Raw genomic sequence first — 19,576 nt, 5'->3', positions numbered from 1 at the left:
GTGAAAATGATACAAATCTGTTGTAAAAGTTTACTAGAAATACAAAACACCTCAAATATAAAGAAAAATGCATCGAGCTCCCATACCATGGAACCGTCACTACTGGCGTGAGGACGAGCCGTTGTGGCCGCTCCCCTACCAAAGCCGATTTGACCTTGTTGATGACATCAGGAAGTATTTGTGAAAGTTCCCTTAAGGACCATTGCCCTGGAGCCACTATCATCGCAGTTAGAGCATCTACAACCGGACTTGGCAAATCTGCCCCCGTATACGTCCGCGGACGCGCCCGGGCACGCCCGCGGGCGCATCCGGACGACCCCTCATATTTTCCTCCTGGCATCCACATATCTTAAATCCATGCAAATCCATGCACATTGATTATAAAAGAAAATATCGCACGTAAATAACAAATGCTGGTACGGAGCATGGATAGTGTTTACATAAATTATATTTTAAGTACTCAACTCAAGCATTAGCTCCTTGGTTGCCATTGTGGGTCCACATGTGCTCCACAAGATCATTGAGTAGCTGCATGTGCACCTGATGATCTCGAAGATTCAGATGCATCTGCAGAAAGTTCATAAGCTGAGCCGCATCTTGATCTTCCGGAATTTCAACCTGTTCTCCAGGTGCTTCAAAATCATGGGTTTGGGCTACACCATCACCCTCATCCTCGATAATATTGTGCAGAATAACACAACATGTCATCAGCTGCCACAAAGTTTCTGACTCCCACATCATTGCAGTGCTCCGCATAATTCTCCAACGAGCTTGAAGCACACCAAATGCCCTCTCCACAGCCTTCCTAGCCGCTTCCTGCATTGTTGCAAAGTGGCTCCGTTTATTGCCATGTGGTTCAGATACAGTCTTCACGAACGCCGCCCACTGCGGATAGATACCATCGGCAAGATAGTATCCCATGTTGTACTCTAGGACGTTGACAGTGTAGTTGCATGGCGGTGATTCCCCACTGCAAAGCCTCCTGAACACCGGAGATCGTTGAAGCACGTTGATGTCATTGTGAGACCCCGATATTCCAAAGAAAGCATGCCAAATGCGTAAGTCATGTGATGCCACCGCCTCTAGTATGATGGTGGCCTCTCTTGTGTGACCTTGATACATTCCTCCAAAACCTTTGGGGCAGTTCTTCCATTTCCAATGCATGCAATCAATTGATCTAAGCATTCCTGGAAACCCCCTTGCCTCTCCAATAGCCACAACTTCTCTGTGTCCTGCGCATTTAGTTCTCTGAGATACTCAAGTCCAAACACCCCACCACGACGCGAGCAAACATGGCAGTAGTCTTCAACCACATGCTCTCCCCCATGCTGACCATCTTACCAATGGCATCGGTAGCAGTACCAAGTGCAAGCATCCTCAGAGCAATCGTGCACTTCCGCTTGGCAAAGAAAGAGAGTTGTCCACAGAAATCCCTTGTGAGCTTGAAGTAGTCGTCTTGTGCCTCCACTTCATCCACAATGCGTAAAAATAATGATTTCCACATGCAAAAACGGCGACGAAACCATGGATCATCAGGGAAAGTAGGATTGGGAGCAAAGTAGTCCATATGCAGTAGTTTTGCTTCGTACACCCTATCCCGGTTGATCACTCTTCTCCCTTTGATTGAGCCCTTGAAGTTGAGAATATGCTCCACTTGCCGCACCATTTCCTCTTTGGTATGTCTCCAACGTATCTATAATTTATGAAGTATTCATGCCATGTTTACAACAATGTTATATGGTTATGGTATGATTTGATTAGAACTAACCCGGACTAACGCTGCCTTCAGCAGAACTACCGTGGTGTCATTTTTTGTGCAGAAATAAAAGTTCTCAGAATGGGCTGAAAATTTACGGTGATCTTTTATGGACCAAAAGAGACCCCCGAAGCACTGAAGCTGGGCCAGGAAGTGACCTAGGTGGCCACAAGCCGCCAGGGCGCGCCCCTACGGCTTGTGGGCCCCTCGGGCACCACTTTGACATAATCAAGACGCCAAAAATTCTTATAAATCCTCAAACCTCCAAAAAGAACCCTAGATCGGAAGTTTCGCCGCCGCAAGCCTCTGTAGCCATGAAAAATCAATCTAGGCCCTCTCCCGCACCCTGCCGGAGGGGGCCATGATCACCGAAGTCTATGGAGGAGGAAGCCAGAGGGGGCCATCATCACCATGGAGGCCAAGGACCAGAGGGAGAACCTCTCCCCATCTAGGGGGGGCATGGAGGAGGAAGCACAAGGGGGAGATTCTTCCCCTCCTCTCTCTCGATGGCGTCGGAGTGCCGTCAGGGGAATCATCGCCGCGGTGATCGTCTTCATCAACATCACCATCCTCATCACCTTCCTGATCTCTTTTAAGCGGTCCACTCTCCCGCACCCCGCTGTAGTCCCCTACTTGAACATGGTGCTTTATGCCATATATTATGATCCAATGATGTGTTGCCATCCTATGATGTTCTGAGTAGATTTCTTTTGTCTTTTGGGTTGATTGATGATCTAGATTGGTTTGAGTTGTATGTTTTATTTTGGTGTTGTCCTATGGTGCCCTCCGTGCCGTGCACACGTGAGGGATTCCCGCTGTAGGTTGTTGCAATACGTTCATGATTCGCTTATAGTGGGTTGCTAGAGTGACAGAAGCTTAAACCCAAGTAAGGGGGTTGTTGCGTATGGGATAAAGGGGACTTGATACTTTAATGCTATGGTTGGGTTTTACCTTAATGATCTTTAGTAGTTGCGGATGCTTGCTAGAGTTCCAATCATAAATGCATATGATCCAAGTAGAGAAAGTATGTTAGCTTATGCCTCTCCCTCATATAAAATTGCAATAATGATTACCGATCTTGTTAACAATTCCCTAGGACAATTTCGCACACCGACCCATCATTATTCCACACTTGCTATTTATAATATATTGTAACATATTCTAACTTTATGATAACATCACCTATTTTTATATTTTAGTTCTCTGATATCAAGCAAAGCTATCCTCTTCATACCCACAACGTAGTTTTATTTTTCGTTTCTAGATGGAAGCAAACGTTCGGTGTACATAGAGTCGTATCAGTGGCAGATAGGACTTGAGAGAATATTAATCTTACCTTTAGCTCCTTGTGGGATCAACACTCCATACTTATCACTTTCACCTTTGGAAATTGCTACGATGATTCCTTGCACTTGGGGATTATCACTCTTGCATGCTCATGAGCATGATCATGTCCACTTCTTCGTCCGAATCCAAGGAATCGAAGAACTCATCTTGAATCATTTGATCAAGCTCCATCGGTCCATACTCCTCGTCCGATGAACCATCGAAATCCATCGTTTTCCCTAATGAAATCACAAAAAATCTGGTCGGACAATGTGCCGAACACATCAAGCACAAGGCGGAGCCAGAGAGTTGCCGGACGTACCGCGGTGGCGTCTGGGCCGGCGACAACGTCCCCCGCGACGAGGACGGGATAGAGTAGTGTTTTGCCGGAGTTGGCGGCGCAGAGGCTAGGAACAGCTATGGAGCGCGCGTGGCTGCGGAGCTGCGACACGGACGTCGCAGAGGAGGAAGAAGAGAGGAGATAGCAAATGGATCCGGCAGGTCTTGGGAGTGGATTTGGTGCAATTTGAGGTGGGGTTGGGCTGTCAGGTCCGACGTGGCGCCCCCATATCCGCCCCATATTTCTGCTGGATATGAGGGGTGCCGGTCAGCCCGGGCATTTGAAGGCCGTTTTGAGGTGCCCGCCTGGGTCAAAATTTTACGACCGGACAGTGATCGGGCCAACCGCCCGGGCGTATGAGGCGGATTTGAGGCGCCCGGCTGTAGATGCCCTTAAACCCTTGAATAGATCTGAAGTACTTGACACCAAATCTAACCATCATGCACGGACGACGAGAAAAATCTAACCTCTACGTCCCAAGGAGACAACAGTAATGTAATCTACGTCCGAGCTCCGTCGACTACGTCTATACGAATGAGCTCGATAAGGATCAAAACTTGCAGGAAACCTCGAATAAAAAGCGCCACGACCTGCCTAAACTTCGCACCTACTGTCGGTGTCAAAACCGGCGGATCTCTGGTAGGGGGTCCCGAACTGTGTGTCTAAGGTCGATGGTAACAGGAGACGGGGGACACGATATTTACCCAGGTTCGGGCCCTCTCTATGGAGGTAATACCCTACTTCCTGCTTGATTGATCTTGATGAATATGAGTATTACAAGAGTTGATCTACCACGAGATTGTAATGGCGAAAACCCTAGAAGTCTAGCCTGTATGATTATGATCATCACTATGGACTAAGCCCTCCGGTTTATATAGACACCGGAGGGGACTAGGGTTGTACAAAATCGGTTACAGAGAAAGGAATCTTCATATCCGGGCGCCATGCTTGCCTTCCACGCCAAGGAGAGTCCCATCCGGACACGGGTGAGAGTCTTCGGTCTTGTATCTTCACAGCCCATCAGTCCGGCCCATGTCCAACAGGCCGGACGCCCGAGGACCCCTTAGTCCAGGACTCCCTCAGTAGCCCCCGAACAAGGCTTTCAATGATGATGTGTCCGACGCGCAGATTGTCTTCGGCATTGCAAGGTGGGTTCCTCCTCTAATGATTTCAAGGACCTGTATTCGGCCTTCCATTTAACGTCATTCCCATCGGCTTCTGTGCATCCATAGCTTCAGCTTCCACGCGTCGAGCGAATATGAGAGGTCAGGGTATTTTTTGCATATAACACCCCGGTCATGTAAGAAAGGTGTCTATTTAAAGGGATTGGATCTCAGATCCGTTCCACATCATGCCGAAAATCCTCAGAGCTTGCTAGGAGAGACCACTCCAACATGGCTAGCACTCCCAGTTCTTCCTCCCATCCCCACGACCCTAAAAAAGGCGATTGGGAGAGATGTTCCGTATCCCATGATCAGCTAGTGAAGCTGCAAACACAGGGATTTCTTCCCCCCGCGGATCTAGTCCCCGTTCGAGCAGGATTGACTTCCTTCAAAGGTGGGGCTCAGGCTGAGAATTTCCCCAATCCATCCACAGGGGAACAAGCGTGCTTCATTCCCTTCCTGCTAAGAGGCGTCGGATTTCCAATCCATCCGTTCCTCCGAGGACTTCTGGAGTATTATGGCCTCCGACTTCACAATTTCACTCTTGCCTCCATCCTACACATCGCGGGTTAAGTCTCTCTTTGTGAGCTATTTCTGGGCTGTGAGGCCCATTTTGAATTATGGAGGAAGTTATTTTGCCTCGTCCCTCGTAATCAAGAGGGATCAATATTTGAAGTGGGTGGAGCCGAGGTATGGCGTATCGCCGGGGCCGGATACCTGTCCGGCGCGCCGAAGAAGGCATCCAAAGAGTGGCCTTCCGAATGGTTTTATATCGAGGACGTCGCCCTTCCTGGCCCAGTCCAAATGGGTCTGCCCGAATTTTCAAGCGCTCTGTTGAAGAAACACCATAGCTGGCGCCCGCGGAGCCTCGAGGAGGAAGACAGCGCGAAAGTCCGTCAATTGATGGGCAAGATAAAGACGCTCGCCCAGTCCGGATTATCAATAGTCGAGGTAATGGCGACCTCCATAGCGCGGGGGGTTCAGCCACTCCAATACAGAGGGCTTCCCATGTGGCACTATAATGGGGAGGACGATGCCTCCCGCTGTGATCGGAAGGATCCGGACACCCCCGCCACTCTGGCCAAGATATTGGCCAAACTATTCAAAGGGGAGAAAGAGGAATTTACTCGTATCAAGCGTCGAGATGGATTTTCCATGTACAATCCTCCTAGCTGGGTGGGTTCCAATCCTACTACTCTACTCAATTTACTCCCTGAGTCAATTTTAATGAACATTAATCCGTTCATTTGTAACAGGAATGGCGAAAGATCACCAAGGGGCTCCACAGCCCTGCCCCGCAGCCAGAGGACCACAACCGGGACCTTGACCCCGGATTCGAAGAGGATCCGGACATATTCGTGGAGCTCGAGAATGGGGTGTTCTACCAGGCGAGCTATGACGGCATGGAAGTACCCATCACCACCAACTATCCCGGTCTTCTCCCAGCCTCACACGTAAGTAATCATGAGACATTTCCTCCAAAGGGGAGGCGTTCGGCGCGCCATGCTACACCAGGGGCAAATCCAAAGAGGGCGGCGCCCACACCGGGCAAGCCTTCGAAGAGAAAGGCAAACGAAGACACGACCTAGCCTTCATCAAAGATGTATGGCTTTGTAAATATGCTCCTTGGTAGTCACATCCAACTGTGACATTGCCCGCTTGTGCCTTATCAGGAGAAGCATTTGCCGGACTATGTCCAGGGGTCCTGCCAATCACACTCCCAACAGTCAGGTTCCAGACCCTGTCGTAAAGACGGGGGCTGATACGGGAGTGACGCCGGATTGTCCGCTGGTAGAGGATTCGGATGATGTATCCGTCACAAACTCAGAAGTGGAGAGCACCATGAATCATCGGCGCCGGAGGGCAGTTCTACGCGACCCTGGCTTTACAAAGGAGGCATTCAATGCCTTCACTCGGCTGATGCATACATCCGAGCTGCTCGAGACGGGCTTGCCCGAGCCACAGACCAGTATTTGAAAGATATACGGGTCAATTTGCATTGTCCAAATATGATAATTATATACCAGTAGCCCCCCAGACTTGAAACAGTTGATACGATTGACTTACGGATCATTGTATAACCAGGTGCTTACGGAGAAGAACAACATGTTGTCTCAAGAACTGGAAAAGTGTCGGACCGAGCTAAATGCCGCTACCGCCGAACTTGAAAAGTCCAAGAAGGCATCGCCTGGTAATATTCCCCTCTATCGAGAAAATATAATGATATACCAATAATGCTAATCAGTGTTGCATATCACATGACGTGATCGTCAGATAAACTGAAGGAGGCACTGGAAGTCGCACAAGTGGGTGAACAAGAAGCCAAAAGGCAACGGGCCATGGGCGAACGTATACTGACATGGGTCAGGGAGGAGAAAAACAAACTCCAAGATACCAATACCCAGCTGGGCGAAGAACTAAAAGATGTGCGGGCCCAGCTGGCTGACTCCGTGAAGGAAAATAAGAGGCCGCGAGGCAGCATATTTAGTATGTGTTCAAACTTTCCTTCGTGTAATTCAGCGAGGAAAGGAACTGACAGAGTTATGTCTGTAGGTATGCTGACTGGCCGTCCCGAAGAGGTGTCCGGATCTTCGGGCGATCTGCTACAAGAGCTGTCGCAAATGCACGAGCGAGCTCGGCACGCGATGCGAAGTGTTGCCAAGGCCTTATGGCCATCCGCCTCCCCTCCAGGAAGTATGGAGGAGCTTGTACAACTATTCAAAGGAGCGCGGAGACGTTTCCGATTATGGAATATATCGGCCTGCCGAGAAGGTGCGCGAGAGGCCTGGGCCATGGTGAAAACACGGTATACCAAGCTTGATCCAAATCATATGGCCCGGGTCGGACCTCTAGGGTCAGATGGGAAAGAAATTCCCGTTAATTTGGTATATGACAAAGTAGAAGTAGCCGCCAAATATTCCCAACAGGATTGTAAGTTAGACAGCCTGTTAGACGGTATGGAGGAGGAAATTTTTGAGTCCAAGTGACTATGTACTTTCCTTGACATATTTGTCCCTAGCCAGATTGTAAAACGATTGTCATGGCAGACCTTTTCGCTTCGACCTCTGGACCCGAAGGTGCGGAGTGTTTTCGAATACCAGAGCGGCAAAAATAGACCGGGGTATGCGTGGAAACCAGGCGTAGGGGTCATAGTTGCTTGAACTGACAAGTTGTATCTAGCTAGCTATGTTATATTACATTGTGATTGTAAGAAACATCTTCCAGAGAGAATAGTTCCGTTAAGGGTTCCTTTCCCTGGGTGTACATGCGTTAATGTGCATGTCCGAACTGTGATTGGAAAAAACGCAGTATACGTAACATCTTGGGGTTCATAGTGGAATGAATGTAAAAAATATCTTTAGTCCGCCAACCGAATATTCCCTTAAGAACGCTAGCTTTCGGCTTCACCCAGTCTGAGGTACACATCCGGATGACCCAGCAGTAACAATCGCAGAGGTGCTCCCTTTATTCCCTAGCCGAACTAACAGGAACGTAGGGCATAAGCATAGGAGCCAGGCAACCCAGCTTGGCCAAAACTTAAGTCATATCAATGCATATAATGGCGAAGAAAAGGTACATACAAGGAAAAGACACATATGTGGTGAGCTTGATGCTCTGAAAATAATAATAATAATAAGCTTCTGTACGAGAAGCCCCCAGGTATAATGGACGATCATATTTGAGGATATGTACGTCATAGGTGCGCGGTTTAGCCGCGCGAAAGCTTTAAGGCTAAAAATAAAAAGGGAAACGAAAAGAGAGGAATAAATAATGTAAACAAAAAGGGGGGAGGAGACGAACAAAGAGTTCGGCGCTAGGCATAGAATCTTCGGAGTCTGGCCGCGTTCCATGGGTTCGGCTCTAGGCGGTTGTCTGATGCATCACGCAGGCGGTACGCTCCTCCCGTGAGAACTTCGTCAATAATGAAGGGACCCTCCCATTTGGGCTTGAGTTTGTCCTTTTTCTTCTCCAGCAAGCGTAGAACTAGTTCGCCAACATTATAAGTCTTGGCCCGCACTTCTCTGCTTTGATATCTGCGAGCCTGCTGTTGATAAAATGCGGAACAGGCTTTTGCAACATCGCGCTCCTTCTCCAGGGCATGTAAGCTGTCCTGCTGATCAAGCTCGGCCTCTCTCTCTTCGTACATGCGCACTCGAGGTGAGTCATGAATAATGTCGCGGGGTAACACAGCCTCTGGGTCGTACACCATGAAGAAAGGTGTATATCTGGTAGTGCGATTGGGCGTGGTCCGCAGCCCCCAGAGTACGAAGTCGAGCTCCTCAACCCAGTGCTTGTCTGATTCTTTCAAGGACCGCACTAGTCTGGGCTTAATGCCGCTCATAATAAGACCATTGGCTTGTTCGACTTGACCGTTTGTTTGCGGGTGATAGACAGAGGCGTAATCAAGCTTAATGCCCAGATTAGCACACCAGGTTTTCACCTCATCAGTTGTGAAATTGGAGCCGTTATCGATGATGATGTTGTGTGGAACACCATAACGGTGCACAACACCGGATATAAAGTCTATCACTGGCCCGGCTTCGGCCGTTTTAACTGGTTTGGCCTCTATCCACTTAGTGAATTTGTCCACCATGACCAGCAGATATTTTTTCTTATGGCTTCCTCCTTTAAGGGGTCCGACCATATCCAGCCCCCAGACCGCAAAAGGCCAAGTGATGGGTATTGTTTGTAGAGCAGTGGGTGGCATGTGGCTTTGGTTGGCGAAAAGCTGGCATCCGACGCAACGTTGGACAAGGTCCTGTGCATCTGCTCGGGCCGTCAACCAATAGAATCCTGTACGGAAGGCCTTGCTTACAAGGGCCCGAGCTGCGGTGTGGTGACCACCGAGACCGACATGAATTTCAGCCAAGAGCTGCCGCCCCTCTTCCTCGGAGATACATCTTTGAAGTACTCCGGTAGTGCTTTTCTTATAGAGTTCTCCGTCGTGAACCTTGTAAGCTTTCGAGCGCCAGACAATGAGGCGAGCCTCATTCTGATCCTCAGGGAGTTCTTGCCTATTAAGGTAGGCCAAGAAGGGTTCGGTCCATGGGGCAATGACTGCCATGACAAGATGGGCCGACGGTGTTATTTCGGTGGCTGAGCCGCCGATGATATCAGTGTGTTCGGAATCTGGGTTCATAGTCGGATCCGGACTGGTGTTGCCGCTCTCCCCTTGCCACACCACGGATGGCTTGAAGAGTCTTTCCAAAAAGATGTTAGGTGGGACGGGGTCGCGCTTGGCGCTGATGCGAGCAAGGACGTCCGCCGCTTGATTACTTTCTCGAGCCAGATGATGAAACTCGAGCCCTCAAACTGAGCCGACATTTTGAGAACGGCATTACGGTAAGCCGCCATCTTCGGATCTTTGGCATCAAAATCTCCATTTATTTGAGATATTGCGAGGTTTGAGTCCCCGCGCACTTCCAGGCGTTGTATGCCCATGGAGACAGCCATCCGAAGACCATGTAACAAGGCCTCGTATTCGGCTGCATTGTTGGAGTCTGTGTATAATATTTGGAGTACGTATTGAACTGTATCTCAGGTGGGGGACGTTAGGACAACACCCGCTCCTAAGCCCGCCAGCATTTTGGAGCCGTCAAAGTGCATGACCCAGTTGGAATATGTGCCGTACTCTTTAGGGAGTTCGGCCTCTGTCCATTCGGCGACGAAGTCGGCCAGCACTTGGGCTTTCATGGCCCGACGCGGTTTGTATGCTATGTCGAATGGGAGGAGCTCAATGGCCCACTTGGCAATCCGGCCCGTGGCATCGCGGTTGTTTATTATGTCATTAAGTGGTACTTCGGAGGCCACCGTGATTGAGCACTCTTGAAAGTAGTGTCGTAGCTTCCGGGATGCCATGAAGACCGCGTATGCTATTTTTTGGTAATGAGGGTACCGGGATTTGCATGGTGTGAGGACAGTAGATACGTAATATACCGGCTTCTGAAGCGGGAATTTGTGTCCGTCCTCCTCTCGTTCAACGACGAGCACCGCACTCACGACCTGGTGTGTTGCCGATATGTATAATAACATGGGGGTTCACCAGCGTTCGGTGCGGCCAGGATTGGGTTGCTCGCCAAAAGAGCCTTTATTTCTTCCAGTCCGGCCGTTGCCGCATCCGTCCATTCGAAGTGGTCAGTGCGCCGGAGAAGGCGGTACAGTGGCAATGCTTTTTCTCCTAATCTGGAGATAAAGCGGCTTAAAGCTGCCACGCATCCGGCTAGTTTTTGGACCTGTTTAAGGTCAGTTGGTATAGCCAATTGTGACAGAGCCCGGATTTTGGGTGGATTGGCCTCAATTCCTCTATTGGAGACGATGAAGCCCAGCAGTTTTCCGGCGGGAACGCCGAAAACACACTTTTCTGGATTGAGCTTGATGTCGTATGTACGAAGGTTGTCGAATGTGAGACGCAAATCGTCTATTAATGACTCGACGTGCCTAGTTTTGATGACGACGTCGTCCACATATGCTTCAACTGTCTTGCCAATCTGTTTCTCCAGGAATGTTTGAATCATGCGTTGGTAGGTGGCGTCGGCATTTCTAAGTCCGAAGGGCATAGTGTTGAAGCAGATATGGGGTAATGAATGACGTTGCGGCTTGATCGGACTCCTTCATCTTGATTTGGTGGTATCCGGAGTATGCGTCGAGGAAACACAGTGAGTCGTGTCCTGCGGTTGCATCAATAATCTGATCGATGCAAGGGAGGGGGAAGGGATCCTTAGGGCAGGCTTTGTTGAGGTCTTTGAAATCGACGCATAGGCGCTAGGATTTATCCTTCTTTGGTACCATCACCAGGTTTGCTATCCAGTCCGGGTGTTTTATTTCTCTGATGAATCCGGCCTCGAGTAACTTGGCTAGCTCATCTCCCATAGCTTGTCGTTTGGGTTCGGAAAAACGTCGCAGTGTTTGCTTGACCGGTTTGTATCCCTTCAATATGTTGAGGTTGTGTTCGGCCAACCCGCGTGGGATTCCTGGCATATCAGAAGGGTGCCAGGCGAATATGTCCCAGTTCTCACGCAGGAACTCTCGTAGCGCGGCCTCGACCGTTGGGTCAAGTTGTGCCCCGATGGATGCTGTCTTCTTGGGGTCCGTCGGGTGGATTTGAAATTTGATTATTTCATCTGCTGGTTTAAAGGAGGTGGATTTGGGTCGCTTGTCCAGGATTACGTCATCCCTATCCACAGTGGAGCACAGCGCGGTTAGCTCTTCGGCCGCGAGGGCTTCATACAGTGCCTCGAGGGCCAGGGATGCGGTTTTATTTTTGGCGCGGAGTGCTATGTTCAGATCACTGGCAAGAGTGATGATACCATTGGGCCCGGGCATCTTGAGCTTCATGTACCCGTAATGGGGTATAGCTTGGAAGCGTGTAAATGCATCCCGCCCCAATAGGGCGTGATATCCGCTGTTGAAAGGGGCCACTTGGAAGGTTATCTCTTCGGACCAATAATTCTCCGGCGTGCCGAATACCACGTCGAGCGTGATTTTTCCCGCGCATCGCGCCTCCCGACTGGGAATGATTCCCCGGAAGGTCGTGCTACTTTGCTCGATGCGGCTCTTGTCTATTTCCATTTTATTGAGCGTATCCTCGTAGATGAGGTTTAATCCGCTACCGCCGTCCATGAGCACTTTGTTGAGCCAAAAACCGTCCACAATTGGATTGAGGACCAAGGCGGATGGTGCCCGGACTGTCCGGAATTTTGGTTCATCACTGGCATTGAAAGTTATGGCCGTGTCGTTCCAAGAGTTTATTGCTGCGACTTGGCAGACTTCAGCGAGGTCCCGGAAAGCCCTTTTACGCCGATTGTTTGAAGCGAAAGTCTCGAAGACTGTCGATACGTTGGGGTCGTCATCTTCCGGGGGGTGTTGCTCTGAGGTATTTTTGGTGAGGATATCCTCGCCGCTCTTGGCCACTTGCCGGAGTATCCAACATGCTCTAAGGTTGTGGGTTGGTGTGGTGTCCGGTGTTGTGTGTTGTGTGTATTTTGCATGGCCTATCGAGCCATCCCTCTAGAACGGTTCTGCGCCCCGTAGTGGGCTTAGATTTCTTTACTATTTGATCGGGCGCCTACGAGGGTGCCTCCTTTTTGCCCGGGCGAGGGGTAGATTGGAAACTGGTGGTTCCCAGGGAGTTGCCTGAGTTTTCCAGGCGCTCTCCATTGCGCAGTACTTCTGTACTATGGTTGCCAAGTCAGTGAAGTGTAATACGCGACGGCGATTAATGGCATTGAGGATTCCCTCGTCTGTGCAATTGTTGCGGAATAGTGATATCGCATCTTCGTCGCGGCAATCTTTAATCTTGTCTTTGACAAGGAGGAATCTGGCCCAGAAGTGATGGACGGTTTCCTGAGACTATTGTCGTGTGTACATGAGATCGCGTGTAACTGGGTGGGTGGGTGGATTTAAGTCCGAATCCTGACCCAATTTGGGATCCGGAGTTTGAGAAACTTCCGAACTTAATAGTTCGGACTCCGGGATATTAACTGATTTTTTAGGCCCGTTGTTCGATTCCAGGTTGGGAGGGCAGGGCGCGTCGTTCCGCAGACGGGTATCCGGCTCTTCAGGCCCGGAAATCCGAACATAGTTCGTCTTCAATATAGAGGGAGAGTTGTTGTTTCGCTCCTCAATTACCGCTATTTGATGGGTGATCGGCGGAGATTTGATTTCTCTCTGATCGGGTTTAAGCCCGATCCGATCGTAGTCTGTAGCGACCCCCAGGGCGGCGATGCGATCGAGTAGTTCGTTTAAGGACGACAACTCCGCCGGATCCATCTGTTTAGAGTGTTCGGAATCAACACGGAGGCGATTTTGGATGACCCGAGAAGTCATCGTCGGCTCAGCGGCCGAACGGGCTGTCATGGTAAAGCCGCCCAGCCGGAGGGCTTGACCTGGGGCCAGGGCTCCTCCGGAGGTGATACTGTCCTTGATAACAAGGCGAGCCATCAATCCTGTATTCGACGTCACAGCGGAACTCTCAATGAAAGCACCAATGTCGGTGTCAAAACCGGCGGATCTCGGGTAGGGGGTCCCAAACTGTTTGTCTAAGGTCGATGGTAACAGGAGACGGGGGACACGATGTTTACCCAGGTTCGGGCCCTCTCTATGGAGGTAATACCCTACTTCCTGCTTGATTGATCTTGATGAATATGAGTATTACAAGAGTTGATCTACCACGAGATCGTAATGGCGAAAACTCTAGAAGTCTAGCCTGTATGATTATGATCATCACTACGGACTAAGCCCTCCGGTTTATATAGACACCGGAGGGGACTAGGGTTGTACAAAGTCGGTTACAGAGAGAGGAATCTTCATATCCGGGCGCCAAGCTTGCCTTCCACGCCAAGGAGAGTCCCATCCGGACACGGCCCGAGGACCCCTTAGTTCAGGACTTCCTCACTTGTGAGGACTAAAAAACATAACTTAAACTACTAGTCAGAGCGATGGCACTGGTATTCCCGTTCCCGCGACTGGCCACTGTAGCGGTAGGCAAAAGCGAGACGTATCCATGTGCTCGTTGGTGAAGCATGGAGGGAAGAGTTTGCCCTTTGCGTCGACCGTTGTTTTCATCTAATTTGTTTTAGTTTATGTTAACTTGCCAATAGAAGATATATTTTTTGCAAGCTATGCACGCTATCTTGTGTGAGGATAGCCATCCCAGAAATGAACCGAACCCGGTGGATACACCCATGACTAGCCAAACTCTTGTCGACTGACGTCACGTGACTAGTTTAGTGCTCCCCTTCTAACGGTACCACACCCTACACAATCCATCCATCACGCATGCCATCCGGCCAGTCATCGTCTCAGATACGAACATAAAGAGAAGAAACGTAACCAGATAACAATAATGCAATAGCAGTCGCAATAGTCAGCATCTCGTTCATCACTAACAGATTCACAGACAGAACCAAGCCGATGAGCGTTCAGTAAGTGGCCACTAATCAACCATTCCACGATCCATCCCCACCACCACTGAGGCGCATCAGCGCATGCCCCCACGCCCGACGACCGACGACTCGTTGACTAGCGCCGCACCCCGCCTTTTCACACGTATATGAGCGCATCGCCACTCGTCACTCACTCTCACACCTCAGCTCACCGGTCCGTCCGTCCGTCAGTACCACACCTCACCGGCCGCCCAAGCAACTTCCGACTAAAATAATGCCGAGCACCTATCCCCTCCCCCTTCTGCTCCTCGCCGTCCTCCTCCTGGCCGGCGAGTCGAGCTCGCAGCCCGCCTCCGGCGACCAAGCCACCCTCCTAGCCATCAAGAAGGACTGGGGTAACCCCGCGCAGCTCGCGTCGTGGGACCCCACCGCCCACGCCGACCACTGCAACTGGACCGGCGTCGCCTGCGAGGGCGATGGCGCCGGGCGAGTCGTCACGGGGCTATCCTTGCCGAAGCTGAACCTCACTACCGGCGAGGTGCCGACGTCCGTGTGCGCCCTGGCGAACCTCACAAGCCTCGACCTCTCCTACAACAACCTCACCGGCAGCTTCCCCGGCGCTACGCTGTACGGCTGCGGCCGGCTCCGGTTCCTCGACCTCTCCTACAACGGGTTCGATGGGGCCCTCCCGGATGACATCGGCCGGCTGTCGTGGGCGATGGAGCACCTCAACCTGTCGGCTAACCACTTCTCCGGCGCCGTGCCAGCGGCGGTCGCGGGGCTAACGGCGCTGAAGTCGCTTGTTCTTGACAAGAACCAGTTCACCGGCGCGTACCCGGCGGCCGAGATAAGCAAGCTCACCGCGCTTGAGAAGCTCACGCTTGCCGTGAACCCTTTCGCGCCGGCGCCGGCGCCGCCCGAGTTCGCCAACCTAACCAACCTGAGCTACCTCTGGATGGCCGACATGAACATGACCGGCGAGATCCCGAAGGCCTACTCGAGTCTAGCGAAACTCGAGATGCTCGCTGTGACGGGGAACAATCTCACCGGCGGGATCCCGGCGTGGGTCTTGCAGCACCCAAAGCTCAAGTACGTGTACCTGTTCAACAACGGACTCATCGGCGAGCTTCCGCGCAATATCACGGCGGTGAATTTGATGGAGCTTGATGTGTCGTCGAACAACCTCACCGGAGAAATACCGGAAGACATCGGTAACATCAAGAACCTGAGCATATTGTTCATGTACACCAACCAGCTCACCGGCACCATTCCCGCAAGCATGGCGACGCTCCCCAAACTCAGGGACATCCGGCTATTTGAGAACAAGCTCTCCGGCGAGCTCCCAGCTGAGCTCGGGAAGCACTCGCCGCTCGTCAACCTCGAGGTCTGCAACAACAACCTCTCCGGCTCGCTACCGGAGTCACTCTGCGCCAACGGAAAGCTCGACGACATCGTCGTCTTCAATAACAACTTCTCCGGCGAGCTCCCGAAGAACCTCGGCGACTGTGTCCTGCTGAACAACATCATGCTCTACAACAACCGCTTCTCCGGCGAGTTCCCGGCGAAGATATGGTCATTTCCGAAGCTGACCACTCTGATGATACATAACAACGGTTTCACCGGGGCTCTACCGGCCGTGCTATCTGAGAACATCACGCGGATTGAGATGGGGAATAACAAATTCTCTGGCTCCTTCCCAACGTCGGCAACCGGGCTGAGCGTGTTCCAGGCGGAGAACAATCAGCTCTCCGGCGATCTACCGGGCAACATGAGCAAGTTTGCCAACCTTACTGATCTGTCGGTGTCGGGCAACCAGCTAACTGGTTCCATACCAGCATCAGTCAACTTGTTGCAGAAGCTCAATTCTCTCAACTTGAGCGGCAACCGACTGTCCGGCACCATTCCACCTTCCAGCATCGGATTGCTTCCATCGCTGAATATCCTTGATTTATCCGGCAATGAAATCACCGGTGCCATACCGCCGGACTTCAGCAACCTTAAACTCAACAAGCTCAACATGTCGTCAAACCAGCTCACCGGCGTGGTGCCGCTCTCGCTGCAGAGCGCGGCATACGAGAGCAGCTTCGTCGGCAACCACGGGCTCTGTGCTAGGAAAGGCTCGGGGGTAGACCTCCCGAAATGCGGCAGTGCCCGTGACGAGCTCTCGATGGGCTTGATCGTCCTCTTCTCCATGCTCGCCGGCATTGTTCTCGTCGGCAGCGTGGGCATCGCGTGCCTGCTCTTCCGGCGGCGGAAGGAGCAGCAGGAGGTGACCGACTGGAAGATGACGCAGTTCACCCATCTGGGCTTCACCGAGTCGGATGTGCTCAACAACATCCGTGAGGAGAACGTGATCGGCAGCGGCGGGTCCGGGAAGGTGTACCGCATCCACCTGCCTGCCCGTGCCGGCGGCGGCGGCGGCGGCGGCGGCGGCGACGTGGAGCACGGCGGCGGCGGCGGCGGCAGGATGGTGGCCGTGAAGAGGATATGGAACGCGAGGAAGCTGGACGCGAAGTTCGACAAGGAGTTCGAGGCGGAGGTGAAGGTGCTGGGCAACATCCGGCACAACAACATCGTGAGGCTGCTCTGCTGCATCTCCAGCCAGGACGTGAAGCTGCTGGTGTACGAGTACATGGAGAACGGCAGCCTCGACCGGTGGCTGCACCACCTTGACCGCCAGGGCGCGCCCGCGCCGCTGGACTGGCCGACGAGGCTGGCCATCGCCATCGACTCGGCCAAGGGGCTCAGCTACATGCACCACGACTCGGCGCAGTCCATCGTGCACCGGGACGTCAAGTCCAGCAACATCTTGCTGGACCCGGAGTTCCACGCCAAGATCGCCGACTTCGGGCTCGCCCGGATGCTTGTCAAGTCCGGCGAGCTGGAGTCCGTGTCAGCCATCGGCGGCACGTTCGGGTACATGGCCCCAGGTGAGAAGCTCAAATTCATTAAGTTGCCATTTCAACTTGTGAAAATTCATTGTTGATTGTGGTGCTAACTGGGGTGAGCTTGTGCAGAGTATGCGTCCAGGCTGAGGGTGAACGAGAAGGTCGACGTCTACAGCTTCGGCGTGGTTCTGCTGGAGCTGATCACCGGCAAGGTCGCGAACGACGGCGGCGCCGACGTCTGCCTGGCGGAGTGGGCGTGGCGGCGGTACCAGAAGGGCCCTCCGTTCAACGACGTGGTCGACGAGCACATCCGAGACCCGGCCAACATGGCGGACATCCTGGCCGTGTTCACCCTCGGCGTGATCTGCACGGGGGAGAACCCTCCGGCGCGGCCGTCCATGAAGGAGGTCCTGCAGCACCTCAGCCGGTGCGACAGGATGTCCGCTCAGGCGGAGGCGTGCCAGCTGGACTATGGCGGCGACGGCGGCGCGCCGCTGCTGGAGGCGAAGAAAGGCAGCCGGAGGAGGGACGTGTCGGACTCCGGCAGGTGGGACGACGACGAGGAGGACAGCGGCAACTTCGTGGTGCACGCGGTCTAGCAGAGGCGTACGCCCACCAACAAGAGCAGTTCTGTTCAGGTGTACACTAGCACTGCAGAGTGCATAGCTGCTAGAGCTCATCCGTGGAGATGTAGAGCTCGCAGCACTATTGCACCAGTGCAGTAAAAATGTGTAGCAATAAGTGTACGACGTCAAGGTGAATGAAGAATGTAACCAATCCAACGTCGCTCATCAAAACATACAACCCAAACATCCGCCGACAGTAGATGAGGAGAGGCCATCCAACCTTATACGTCAAATGGCCGCCCATATTTTAAAGGGATAATTCACAAACAGATGAAATTCATGAAAATCAAACAAAATTTAAGCAAGTTTTATATTACATGTCAACGCGGTGATCCTGGACAGATCATCGGCCCAGGTCAACGCAAGGTCTGTTTCGGTGCACACCCAGTCCAGCACCACGCCTGACGTCGCGAAGAACGAACGGCGCACCGTTGCACTGCTCCGGCGCTCCTCCTCTGATGCCGCCTTGTCAGTTGTCGTCCTATTGTGTGAGGAGGCGCCGCCGCCACGTCCGAGGTAGTAGAGGAGGCGGTCGCACGCGTTGGCTATCGGGGGCGCGCCTCCTCCTCCTTCATCGGGCGCCACTGGCTCCCGGACTCCCGGACTAGCTCTTTGTCGTGCCTGAAATGGCGCGGCGGGGACAACGGCTAGATGAGGCGCCCGTACTAGCTGGCAGGGACAATGGGCCTGCCTTGACGCGACGCTGTGATGGGGACGCCAACTCCTCCTTGACGCGGGTGCACGGCGTGGAGGGTGGCCTCTCCTTGATGCGGCGGCCACACGGAGGCGAGGGCGGTGCCGGACCGCGGTCGAGGAGCGACCGCTAGAGCAGTAACTCGATCTGCCTGACATACTCGTCGTCCATCCGCGCGGCCTCGGAGAGGAAGCATGGCTGCTGCTCCTCCTCCTCGTCGCCGGAGGACCACCTCCCCCTTGACCATAGGCGGCGACAGAGTGGTGGACACCGGCGGACCCAAAGAGCATGGGTAGCGGCGCCATGCTCGAGTCGACCTTGGGATCCACTAGCCGACACCGAGAACCAGTCGCATCCGCTGCTGGATTTTCCCATCTCTTCGGTGTCCGGAGGAGTGGAGAAGAGTAGATGAGAGACGGCTATACGCGGAGCGGAGATGGTGTTTGCCAGCGAGGCCGACTTGCTTAAATAGCCAAGCTAGGTGGACCGATACCGCTTCAATGCGGGCGCATCAGCCGAAGTAGGCTTTGTTCGAAGTAAATTAGAGGAGGGACAGGGAAGGTACCAGAAGGGAGCACATTCATCGCCCTAGGTGCCAACCCATCAGAGACGCAGTTGACGATGGCGCAACGAAGAAGATGACAGAACCACGAGGCTTCAAATTTAGTCGCAATCGTTTGCGTTGTCACTACTGTCCACGCCACTCATGTTGTGATTGTGGGAGGAAATAGAGGAAAGCCAGATAAGGCACCAGAAGGGAGACAAACAGATGAAAGGCGGCTGTGCGCGGAGCGGAGATGGTGCTTGCCAGCGAGGTCGGCTTGCTTAACTAGCTAAGCTAGGTGGACCGATACCGCTTCAATGCGGGCGCATCGGTCGAAGTAGGCTTTGTTCAAAGT

At 52.6% G+C, this 19,576-nt stretch overlaps 2 protein-coding genes across 2 annotated transcripts; one reads left to right on the top strand and one right to left on the bottom strand.

Annotated features, from left to right (window-relative positions):
- Nucleotides 1-465: 465 nt before the first annotated feature.
- LOC109752504 (uncharacterized) lies at nucleotides 466-1,666 on the bottom strand. The gene is made up of 2 exons (XM_020311389.1): nucleotides 1,342-1,666; nucleotides 466-1,232 (listed from the first exon to the last, which is right to left on the bottom strand). Exons 1-2 carry the CDS (start codon nucleotides 1,664-1,666, stop codon nucleotides 466-468), a joined length of 1,092 nt encoding a protein of 363 aa, XP_020166978.1.
- Nucleotides 1,667-14,656: 12,990 nt separating this feature from the next.
- On the top strand, nucleotides 14,657-18,139 carry LOC109752507 (uncharacterized). The gene is made up of 2 exons (XM_020311393.4): nucleotides 14,657-17,399; nucleotides 17,487-18,139. The coding sequence occupies exons 1-2, from the start codon at nucleotides 14,744-14,746 to the stop codon at nucleotides 17,954-17,956; spliced, it is 3,126 nt and encodes a 1,041-aa protein (XP_020166982.1). The 5' UTR covers nucleotides 14,657-14,743; the 3' UTR covers nucleotides 17,957-18,139.
- Nucleotides 18,140-19,576: the final 1,437 nt, after the last annotated feature.

Source organism: Aegilops tauschii, chromosome 7 (genome assembly GCF_002575655.3).
Source record: "Aegilops tauschii subsp. strangulata cultivar AL8/78 chromosome 7, Aet v6.0, whole genome shotgun sequence".
Classification (NCBI taxonomy): Eukaryota; Viridiplantae; Streptophyta; class Magnoliopsida; order Poales; family Poaceae; genus Aegilops; species Aegilops tauschii.
Note: the sequence above shows the minus strand (reverse complement) of the source record. Positions and strands in the feature narration are given on the sequence as shown.